This window comes from Oncorhynchus nerka, unplaced genomic scaffold (genome assembly GCF_034236695.1).
Source record: "Oncorhynchus nerka isolate Pitt River unplaced genomic scaffold, Oner_Uvic_2.0 unplaced_scaffold_2652, whole genome shotgun sequence".
In the NCBI taxonomy this organism is placed as follows: domain Eukaryota; kingdom Metazoa; phylum Chordata; class Actinopteri; order Salmoniformes; family Salmonidae; genus Oncorhynchus; species Oncorhynchus nerka.
In genome coordinates this window covers 22,501-34,819 of record NW_027038645.1, presented here as the reverse complement: position 1 = coordinate 34,819, position 12,319 = coordinate 22,501, and the positions used below count along the sequence as shown (strand labels likewise).

Sequence of the window (12,319 nt, the reverse complement as noted above, 5' to 3'; positions counted from 1 at the left end):
ATTGTACTTCGTTCAGTTACGTATTGCTACCTATTCTGCACACTCCTCAAAGTATGGCGCGTGATCACTTGGTCAAAAATAATACCTTTCAGACCTGGCATTTATTGATTTTTTACACCTTTTTTGGTAGTACGTAATTAATTTACATAAGTAAAGACTGCAGTTGCTCATCGAAAAATTATTTGGTAAGTACCTAACGTATTTTAACGGTATCAAGCTTGAAAATGACAAGTTGAATGGCTGCTTCCTCAGATTAAAGTATAATTGCCATATTCAGTCTCGTGTAAAGTCGTGTAAACCCAGATTCTCATTCAGCTGACAATGTCGTTTAGGTGTTAAAGAATTTTTATTAGCCACTTGGGTTAACTGAACCAAACTTACCTTCCTGATTTCGTCTAAGACGATGTCGAATGATTTCTTATCCATGTTTGATCGGATAACACGATCTCGGATTCTCAGTGTTAATAACTCCTTGATTAAATAGCCACCTGGCTGTCTAGCTCGAGTCAGTGGACTAACGTTACAGTACAATCAATATCACTGACATAATCTAAAAACGGACAAACTACTGGTAGCTTACTATTAAAATAGAGCTATACACTTCGTAATGTGACTTTAAGACAAAGTATATTCACAAACGGCACAGTATTTACGACGTTTTCTTTGTTGTCCTCGTTTAAAATCTATTGCTAGCTAGTTAGCTAGCAAGAAAGTGCTGTGTTAAACTGGCTACTTGACAGCTTGGCTAATGTTAGCTTAACTCTGCAGTTTGTTAGCCCAGAGCAGAAAGGGTCAAATTACTCTATGGAAAAATGAATATCTCAATTAATTTTATCCTTACTGAAGCGTTTCACAACGTCTATCGTATGTACATATAGTTTATCGACATATTTTGAACTGTACATAACAACCACAATAAACTAAGCCGCTAACACCTCTGCGACAACTTCCTTTGTTAGGACCCCATTCAAAAACATGAGTTAAAAGATCACTTTCTCAGAACAAATATTTTTTGTTTGAAGTGGAACTATATATTAAACACAAATTATGATACGACCATTGTATTCTCATATTTTATTTAGGCAGATACTGTGAAATAATAGATTTATTGATCATATTTTCAATCAGGCCGCGGGGCGCAAACAGGCACATTTTTGGACACCCTTGAGGAATAGACACGGACATGTCGTCGGATCTGTGAGAAGTTGGCAAATATTTATTTATACTTGTATTTTGTGTTGATTCAAGTAAAATGGACAGATTCACATGGTCAAATGGTCTTCTGGAAATGAATGAAACATTGGTGATTCAACAACGAGGTGTCAAACTTTATGACGGAGAAGACAAGGTATGATGTTAACAAGCTCTCATTGCCAGGCAAGGAAAACAGCTAGTTAGCTAAGTCGGTAACGTTACATTGTTAGCTAGCCATCTAGCTAAATGTGTTCTTTGAAATAGTGGAATAAATCTAGTCAACTAGCTAATCGGAAATAAAATAACGTCACTGGTTGGTTGCATGGGCGTGTTTTTGCCTTGACAAACACGTTTACGAGGTCATTGTTGATGTTTACAACAGTGCGTTGTCGACCAAAATACATATTTCTGCCTGCCCCAATCTGACCGTTTGTTGTCCTCTTGCTCTGTCTTCCACCAGGCCAAGTTGATGTTGGAATTGCCTGGTTGAGTACCACCAGTTAATATGGAGGGACCTGAAGAATAATGTACAGTGACACTTCATAAAAATGCACAGCTTTATCTGCATATTAGCTAGTGTGACCTTTTCCATGTTCCTGATATGATGGTGTCTAGTATTTACTCTCCTAACGTGTGTATGTGTATGTGTGTGTGTATGTGTGTGTGTGTGTGTGTGTGTGTGTGTGTGTGTGTGTGTGTAGAATGCTGCATAGCCATACCCCTTTCTCAGATCATCTACTTTGAGGAACAAGCTGCGGGTATCGGAAAGAGGTGACTCCTAATTAAACCATGTAGCCTATTGAAACAATACCCACCACTTTGTAGCAGGACAACTCACATGTCACATATATGTACACGTGACTACTATAAGTCGCTTGGATAAAACAGAACCCCTCTCTCATGGCTATGCTTTCATCATAGATCTATGACAGAACACCCTCTCTCTCTTGACTATGCTTTCATCATTGATCTATGACAGAACACCCCCTCTCTCTTGACTATGCTTTCATCATTGATCTATGACAGAACACCCCCTCTCTCTTGACTATGCTTTCATCATTGATCTATGACAGAACACCCCCTCTCTCTTGACTATGCTTTCATCATTGATCTATGACAGAACACCCCCTCTCTTGACTATGCTTTCATCATTGATCTATGACAGAACACCCTCTCTTTGACTATGCTTTCATCATTGATCTATGACAGAACACCCCTCTCTTGACTATGCTTTCATCATTGACCTATGACAGAACACCCCCTCTCTCTTGACTATGCTTTCATCATTGACCTATAACAGAACTGTATCTGACGCTACAGTGCCAAGATAGTGGTCCACCTGCACGCTTCCCCGGCCAATAAGGAGCCAGGACCCTACCAGCAGAGCAAGTTCTCCTACTTCAAACTGTCCTTCAAAGAGCATGGACAGATAGAGGTAGTAGTCATTTAATATTGTTATTACTATTATAGTAATATTGTTATTATAGTATCATTAGTATTATAGTAGTATTATTATTTTTATTAGTATTATTATTATTACTATTATAGAAATATAATATTACTAGTGTAGTATTATTACCGGTATTACTACTATAGTATTATTACCGGTATTACTACTATAGTATTATTACCGGTATTACTACTATAGTATTATTACCGGTATTACTACTATAATTATGCTATTACTACTATAGTATTATTACCGGTATTACTACTATAGTATTATCATTATTACTAGTAGTATTATTATTATTACTATTATAGAAATATAATATTACTGGTATAGTATTATTACTACTATAGTATTATTAGGTATTACTATTATAGTATTATTACACGGTATTACTACTATAGTATTATCATTATTAGTAGTAGTATTATTATTATTATTACTATTATAGAAATATAATATTACTGGTATAGTATTATTACTACTATAGTATTATTGTTGTATTACTATATAGTATTATTACCGGCATACTACTATAGTATTATCATTATTAGTAGTAGTATTATTATTATTATTACTATTATAGAAATATAATATTACTGCTATAGTATTATTACTACTATAGTATTATTGGTGTATTACTACTATAGTAGTATTATTAATACTGTTGTATTATTGGTACTATAGTATTATTGGTATTACTACTATTACAGTATTATTATTATTATTATAGTATTATTATTATTACTAGTAGTATTATATGTTATAGTGTTATTTACCAGTATAGTATTATTTTACTAGCATAATTATTTACCAGTATAGTGTTATTTACCAGTATAGTGTTATTTACCAGTATAGTGTTATTTACTAGTATAGTGTTATTTACCAGTATAGTGTTATTTACCAGTATAGTGTTATTTACCAGTATAGTGTTATTGTTATTATTTATATTTTAGTATTATTACTTCTGTAAATATGTAATGAGAGTAGTAACATTGGATACTGCCTAGTGACACTATGAGAGTAGTAACATTGGATACTGGCTAGTGACACTATGAGAGTAGTACCATTGGATACTGCCTAGTGACACTATGAGAGTAGTAACATTGGATACTGCCTAGTGACACTATGAGAGTAGTAACATTGGATACTGGCTAGTGACACTATGAGAGTAGTAACATTGGATACTGCCTAGTGACACTATAGTAACATTGATACTGCCTAGTGACACTAGAAAAATATTGATACTGGCTAGTGACACTATGAGAGTAGTAACATTGGATACTGCCTATTACACTATAGAGTAGTAACATTGGGATACTGGCTAGTGACACTATGAGAGTAGTACCTGTTGGATACTGCCTATGACACTATGAGAGTAGTACCATTGGAATACACTATGAGAGTAGTAATATTGATACTGTATGACACTATGAGTAGTACCATTGGATACTGCCTAGTGACACTATGAGAGTAGTACCATTGATACTGCCTAGTGACACTACAGAGTAGTTTGATACTGCCTAGTGACAATATGAGAGTAGTAATATTGGATACTGCCTAGTGACACTATTAGAGTAGTAATATTGGATTAGTGACACTGTTATTTTTTATGAGAGTAGTAATATTGATACTGCCAGTAAATATTTTATGAGAGTAGTAATATTGGATACCAGTAAATATGTAATGAGAGTAGTACCAGGATACTGGCTAGTGATATGTTAATAGTAATGAGAGTGTTATACTTAGTGACACTGTAAATATGTAATGAGTAGTAATATTGGATACTGCCTAGTGACACTATGAGAGTAGTACCATTGGATACTGCCTAGTGACACAGTGAGAGTAGTTATTGGATACCAGTGATAGTGTTACCATTGGATATTTATGACACTATGAGAGTAGTACCATTGATTATTGACACTATGAGAGTGTAAATACTGCCTAACACTGAGAGTAGTAACATTGGATACTGCCTAGTGACACTGTGAGAGTAGTAACATTGGATACTGGCTAGTGACACTATGAGAGTAGTACCATTGGATACTGCCTAGTGACACTATGAGAGTAGTACCATTGGATACTGTAAATATGTAATGAGAGTAGTAACATTGGATACTTGCTAGTGACACTGTAGATATGTAATGAGAGTAGTAACATTGGATACTGGCTAGTGACACTGTAGATATGTGATTGGCCTTGTGTGGCTCAGTTGTTAATCGCGTGAACAGACTGTAACCGAAAGGTCACTGGTTCCAATCCCCGAGGTGAAAAAAAATCGGTCTGTTCCCTTGAGCGATGGGGACTTAACCCTAATTAATCCCTGTAAGTCTCTCTGGATAAGAGCATCTGCTGAATGACTGAAATGTGAAGGTACACGAATGGAAAATAGCATGGAATGAGCAGTGAGTGAAACTGTCGTCCGATACGTGCTGATTTAGAGCCAAAATGGCACCGTGTTTGTTTTTCTATACTGGGTCTGAGCCATCATGGTGTCTGTCTGTCTGTCTGTCTGTCTGTCTGTCTGTCTGTCTGTCTGTCTGTCTGTCTGCGGGTAGTTCTTCCGGAGGCTGACCGAGGAGTTGAGCCAGAAGAGATGGGAGAGTACGCCCATGTCACAACCCATCCCTACGGCAACCAACTCAAAGGTCAGAGGTCGTCATAGAACACACAATCTACTCTATTCCACTCTCCTCTGCTATACTCTACTTAACTTCCTAGTCTATTCTGTTATGGCCTTGTGTGGCTCTGTTGGTAAAGCACCTCTTATATTCTCATTTAATATCTGACTGAGATGCTAAGACTCCCAGGAATACAGTGGTACTGTTTCACCTAGGGATGTTAATTAACTAACCGTTAATCTCCCCAAAAATACATTTAACCGGCTACGCTTATCGGTCTATAGGGCAATTTGTATAATTTTGGGTGGGCTAGTCAATTGTCAGATTTGAAGAAATCTCGTCAGTCATTAAACAACGGCGCAGTGTCTGGATCGACCAGAATTATTATTTTCTAAATGACAAAGGATAATGTCATAATGTTTATAGCGGGAAGATTTGATGGTGGTGGGGCCAAAAACATCTGAAAATGTTGCAGTTTTAAAGCCAGTTTGATGCAATTCTACACATTTTGCCATGGGGCGGAGAGAAATGTTTGCAGTTTTTAATATGATATCTGAGTGAGACTGACTAACAAAATCAATGAGGATCTCTGGACGCTATTTCGACCTTGATTACTAAGTTTAGTTAGCTGGTTACTTAGTTAGCTGGTTACTAAGTTTAGTTAGCTGGTTACTAAGTTTAGTTAGCTGGTTACTAAGTTAGCTGTCTAAAATGGAGCTGACAGGGAATAATTGAGTGACTGACGTACACTACAGACCAAAAGTATGTGGACACCTGCTCATCGAACATCTCATTCCAAAATCATGGCTATTTAATATTTACATTTACATTTAAGTCATTTAGCAGACGCTCTTATCCAGAGCGACTTACAAATTGGTGCTTTCACCTTATGACATCCAGTGGAACAGCCACTTTACAATAGTGCATCTAGGTCTTTTAAGGGGGAGAGAAGGATTACTTTATCCTATCCTAGGTATTCCTTAAAGAGGTGGGGTTTCAGGTGTCTCCGGAAGGTGGTGATTGACTCCGCTGTCCTGGCGTCGTGAGGGAGTTTGTTCCACCATTGGGGGGCCAGAGCAGCGAACAGTTTTGACTGGGCTGAGCGGGAACTGTACTTCCTCAGTGGTAGGGAGGCGAGCAGGCCAGAGGTGGATGAACGCAGTGCCCTTGTTTGGGTGTAGGGCCTGATCAGAGCCTGAGGTACTGAGGTGCCGTTCCCCTCACAGCCCGTAGGCAAGCACCATGGTCTTGTAGCGGATGCGGCTTCAACTGGAAGCCAGTGGAGAGAGCGGAGGAGCGGGTGATGGAGAGAACTTGGGAAGGTTGAACACCAGACGGGCTGCGGCGTTCTGGATGAGTTGTAGGGGTTTAATGGCACAGGCAGGGAGCCCAGCCAACCAGGAGTTGCAGTAATCCAGACGGGAGATGACAAGTGCCTGGATTAGGACCTGCGCCGCTTCCTGTGTGAGGCAGGGTCGGACTCTGCGGATGTTGTAGAGCATGAACCTACAGGAACGGGCCACCGCCTTGATGTTATTTGAGAACGACAGGGTGTTGTCCAGGATCATGCCAAGGTTCTTAGCGCTCTGGGACGAGGACGCAATGGAGTTGTCAACCGTGATGGCGAGATCATGGAACGGGCAGTCCTTCCCCGGGAGGAAGAGCAGCTCCGTCTTGCCGAGGTTCAGCTTGAGGTGATGATCCGTCATCCACACTGATATGTCTGCCAGACATGCAGAGATGCGATTCGCCACCTGGTCGTCAGAAGGGGGAAAGGAGAAGATTAATTGTGTGTCGTCTGCATAGCAATGATAGGAGAGACCATGTGAGGTTATGACAGAGCCAAGTGACTTGGTGTATAGCGAGAATAGGAGAGGGCCTAGAACAGAGCCCTGGGGACACCAGTGGTGAGAGCACGTGGTGAGGAGACGGATTCTCGCCACGCCACCTGGTAGGAGCGACCTGTCAGGTAGGACGCAATCCAAGCGTGGGTCCGCGGGAGATGCCCAACTCGGAGAGGGTGGAGAGGAGGATCTGATGGTTCACAGTATCGAAGGCAGCCGATAGGTCTAGAAGGATGAGAGCAGAGGAGAGAGAGTTAGCTTTAGCATTGCGGAGCGCCTCCGTGATACAGAGAAGAGCAGTCTCAGTTGAAGGACTAGTCTTGAAACCTGACTGATTTGGATCAAGAAGGTCATTCTGAGAGATAGCGGGAGAGCTGGGCCAAGGACGGCACGTTCAAGAGTTTTGGAGAGAAAAGAAAGAAGGGATACTGGTCTGTAGTTGTTGACATCGGAGGGATCGAGTGTAGGTTTTTCAGAAGGGGTGCAACTCTCGCTCTCTTTGAAGACAGGAGGGACGTAGCCAGCGGTCAGGGATGAGTTGATGAGCGAGGTGAGGTAAGGGAGAAGGTCACCGGAGATGGTCTGGAGAAGAGAGGAGGGATAGGGTCAGCCCGGGCAGGTTGTTGGGCGGCCGGCCGTCACAAGACGCGAGATGTCATCTGGAGAGAGAGGGGAGAAAGAGGTCAGAGCACAGGGTAGGGCAGTGTGAGCAGAACCAGCGGTGTCGTTTGACTTAGCAAACGAGGATCGGATGTCGTCGACCTTCTTTTCAAAATGGTTGACGAAGTCATCTGCAGAGAGGGAGGAGGGGGAGGGGGAGGAGGATTCAAGAGGGGGAGGAGAAGGTGGCAAATAGCTTCCTAGGTTAGAGGCAGATGCTTGGAATTTAGAGTGGTAGAAAGTGGCTTTAGCAGCAGAGACAGAGGAGGAAAATGTAGAGAGGAGGGAGTGAAAGGATGGAGTTGGTCCCCCCCTTCACTGCTATAACAGCCTCCACTCTTCTGGGAAGGCTTTCCACTAGATGTTGGAACATTGCTGCTATAACAGCCTCCACTCTTCTGGGAAGGCTTTCCACTAGATGTTGGAACATTGCTGCAATAACAGCCTCCACTCTTCTGGGAAGGCTTTCCACTAGGTGTTGGAACATTGCTGCTATAACAGCCTCCACTCTTCTGGGAAGGCTTTCCACTAGATGTTGGAACATTGCTGCTATAACAGCCTCCACTCTTCTGGGAAGGCTTTCCACTAGATGTTGAACATTGCTGCAATAACAGCCTCCACTCTTCTGGGAAGGCTTTCCCCTAGATGTTGGAACATTTCTGCAGGGACTTGCTTCTATTCAGCCACATGAGCATTAGTGAGGTCGGGCACTGAATTTGGGCGATTAGTCCTCACTCACTGTCGGCGGTCCAATTCATCCCAAAGGTGTTTGATGGGGTTGAGGTCAGGGCTCTGTGCAGGCCAGTCAAGTTCTTCCACACCGATCTCGACAAACCATTTCTGTATGGACCTCATTTTGTGCACGGGGGCATTGTCATGCTGAAACAGGAAAGGACCTTCCCCAAAATGTTGCCATAAAGTTGGAAGCACAGAATCATCTAGAATGTCATTGTGTGTTGTAGCATTTAGATTTCCCTTCCCTGGAACTAAGGGACCTGAACCATTAAAAACATCCCCAGAACATTATTCCTCCTCCACCAAACTTTACAGTTGGCACTACGTATTGGAGCAGGTAGCGTTCTCCTGGCATCCACCAAACCCAGACCATTATTCCTCCTCCACCAAACTTTACAGTTGGCACTATGCATTGGGGCAGGTAGTGTTCTCCTGGCATCCGCCAAACCCAGATTCATCTGTCAGACTGCCAGATGGTGAAGCGTAATTCATCATGGCAGAGAACACGTTTTCCAGAGTCCAATGGCGGCAGGGCAGAGATTTGACGAACTGACTTGCTGGAAAGGTGGTGTCCTATGACGGTGCCACGTTGAAAGTCACTGAGCAGTAAGGCCCATTCTACTGACAATGTTTGTCTATGGAGATTGAATGGCTGTGTGCCCGGATTTTATACACCTGTCAGCAACAGGTGTGGCTGAAATAGCCGAATCCACTAATTTGAACCGGTGTCCACATACTTTTGTCTGTGTGTATATATTTATATATAAGGGAGTTAATGGATGATGTCGACTAGGAGTTAATATTTTTGACTGTTGCTTTATGGGCCCCTAGTTGTTAAAATATGGAGCAGGGACATGTGCTGTTGTTCCTAACCCCTTTCCTTCCTCTCACCTCCTACTGTTGCTTTGTGTGTGTTGTTTTGATCAGACCTCATCTCCCCCTGTGATTCTCCCCCTGTGATTCTCTCCTGCGATTCTCTCTGTGATTCTCTCTCTCTGCGATTCTCTCTCTGTGATTCTCTCTCTGTGATTCTCTCTCTGTGATTCTCTCCTGCGATTCTCTCTCTGTGATTCTCTCTCTGTGATTCTCTCCCTCGATTCTCTCTCTGTGATTCTCTCTCTGTGATTCTCTCCCTGCGATTCTCTCCCTGCGATTCTCTCTCTGTGATTCTCTCTCTGTGATTCTCTCCTGCGATTCTCTCTCTGTGATTCTCTCTCTGTGATTCTCTCCCTGCGATTCTCTCTCTGTGATTCTCTCTCTGTGATTCTCTCTCTGTACGTGTAAATAACGTCTCCTCTCTGGTTGTCCTACAGACAGGAAGGACGCGAGCGGTGGGGATCGTCGGCATCGAGAGGAAGATAGAGGAGAGGAGGAAAGAGACAGAGAAAAACATCTCAGAGGTGAGAAAGGAAATAAGATGGAGAGAGACACAGGACACAGGTAGAGAGAGAGGATGAGAGACACAGGGTAGAGAGAGAGGATGAGAGACACAGGGTAGAGAGAGAGAGAGGATGAGAGACACAGGGTAGAGAGAGAGAGGGATGAGAGACACAGGGTAGAGAGAGGAGGATGAGAGGCACAGGGTAGAGAGAAGAGGATGAGAGGCACAGGGTAGAAAGAGAGACAGACTGGGTAGAGAAAGTCGCTCTGGATAAGAGCGTCTGCTAAATGACTTAAATGTAAATGTAAATGTAGAGAGAGAGGATGAGATGGAGATGGAGAGACAGACTGGGTAGAGAGAGAGAAGTGAATGGAACAGATTCAGTGGGGACATTGTGTTTGGCTCTCAACGACCTCCTGTATTGCATTTTAGGAACATAGAAATAAAAACTGTTTCCGTGTTTGATTTGGTAAGAGGACGGAGTCCAACAAGAGGTTGGAGGCAGCTACAGAGGAGGGGGGATACTGGAATGGCTTTTAAAATAGGATACAGTGCATTCGGAAAGTATTCAGACCCTTCACTTTTTCCACGTTGTTACGTTACAGCCTTACTCAAAAATTGATTTAATAAGTGTTTTTCCACATCAGTCTACACACATACCCCATAATGACATCACAATACCCCATAATGACATCACAATACCCCATAATGACATCACAATACCTCATAATGACATCACAATACCCCATAATGAAAGAGTGAAAACAGGTTTTTATAAACAATTTGCAATTGGAAGAAGTTTGGAACCGCCAAGACTCTTCCTAAAGCTGGCCACCCGGCCAAACTGACCAATAGGGGAGAAGGGCCTTGGTCAGGAGGTGACCAAGAAGACTCTTCCTAAAGCTGGCCACCCGCCAAACTGACCAATAGGGGAGAAGGGCCTTAGTCAGGAGGTGACCAAGTAGACTCTTCCTAAAGCTGGCCACCCGGCCAAACTGACCAATAGGGGAGAAGGGCCTTGGTCAGGAGGTGACCAAGAACCTGATGGTCACTCTGTCAGAGCTCCAGAGTTCCTCTGTGGAGATGGGAGAACCTTCCAGTAGGACAACCATCTCTGCAGTACTCCACCAATCAGGTCTTTATGGTAGTGGCCAGACGGAAGCCACTCCTCAGTAAAAGGCTCATGACAGCCCGCTTGGAGTTTGCAAAAAGGCACCTGCTCTGAAGAAACCAAGATTGAACTCTTTGGCCTCACGTCTGGAGGAAACCTGGCACCATCCCTACAGTGAAGCATGGTGGTGGCAGCATCATGCTGTGGGAATGTTTTTCAACGGCAGGGCCTGGGAGACTAGGCAGGATCGAGGGAAAGACGAACAGGGCAAAGTACAGAGAGATCCTTGATGAAACCTGCTGCAGAGCGTTCAGGACCTCAGACTGGGGGTGAAGGTTCACCTTCCAACAGGACAACGACCCTAAGCACACAGCCAAGACAAAACAGGAGTGGCTTTGGGACAAGTCTCTGAATGTCCTTGAGTGGCCCAGCCAGAACCCGGACTTGAACCCGATCAAACATCTCTGGAGAGACCTGAAAATAGCTGTACAGCAACGCTTCGGACTTTGCCGGATTTGACCCCGATCCAACATCTCTACAGACTACAAACATCTCTGGACAGACCTGAAAATAGCTGTACAGCAACGGACTTTGGGACCCGATCCAACATCTCTACAGACTACAAACATCTCTGGACAGACCTGAAAATAGCTGTACAGCAACGCTTTGCCGTTTGGACTTGATCCAACATCTCTACAGACTACAAACATCTCTGGACAGACCTGGAAATAGCTGTACAGCAACGCTTGACTTTGCCGGCTTTGACCCCGATCCAACATCTCTCAGACACAAACATCTCTGGAGAGACCTGAAAATAGCTGTACAGCAATGCTACTTTGCCGGATTTGACCCTATCCAACATCTCTACAGACTACAAACATCTCTGTCAGACCTGAAAAAAAGCTGTACAGCAACGCTAAAACTTTGCCAATTTGACCCGATCCAACATCTCTACAGACTACAAACATCTCTGGAGAGACCTGAAAAGCTGTACAGCAATTGCCCCGACTTTGCTTTGACCCCCGATCCAACATCTCTACAGACTAAAACATCTCTAGAGAGACCTGAAATAGCTGTACAGCAACTTTTTGCTGGATTTGACCCGATCCAACATCTCTACAGACTACAAACATCTCTGGAGAGACCTGAAAATAGCTGTACAGCAACGCGACTTTGCCGGATTTGACCAAACATCAAGACCTCTCTGAGAGACAGAGCGACATTTGAGAGTTTGAGAGGATCTGCAGAGAAGAATGGGAGAAACTCCCCAAATAAAGGTGTGTCAAGCTTATTGAGTCATACCCAAAAGACTTGAGGCTGTTA

At 43.0% G+C, this 12,319-nt stretch overlaps 1 protein-coding gene across 1 annotated transcript in view; it reads left to right on the top strand.

The window, feature by feature from the left end:
- Positions 1-1,895: 1,895 nt before the first annotated feature.
- Positions 1,896-12,319, top strand: part of LOC135567053 (vacuolar protein-sorting-associated protein 36-like) — a gene marked incomplete at both ends in the record, with an annotated part of 24,276 nt that continues 13,852 nt past the window's right edge. The window contains 4 exons of the mRNA XM_065014565.1: positions 1,896-1,965; positions 2,515-2,629; positions 5,203-5,292; positions 9,818-9,904. Coding sequence (XP_064870637.1) covers positions 1,896-1,965; positions 2,515-2,629; positions 5,203-5,292; positions 9,818-9,904 — 362 coding nt within the window. The remainder of the gene's footprint in view (positions 1,966-2,514; positions 2,630-5,202; positions 5,293-9,817; positions 9,905-12,319) is intronic.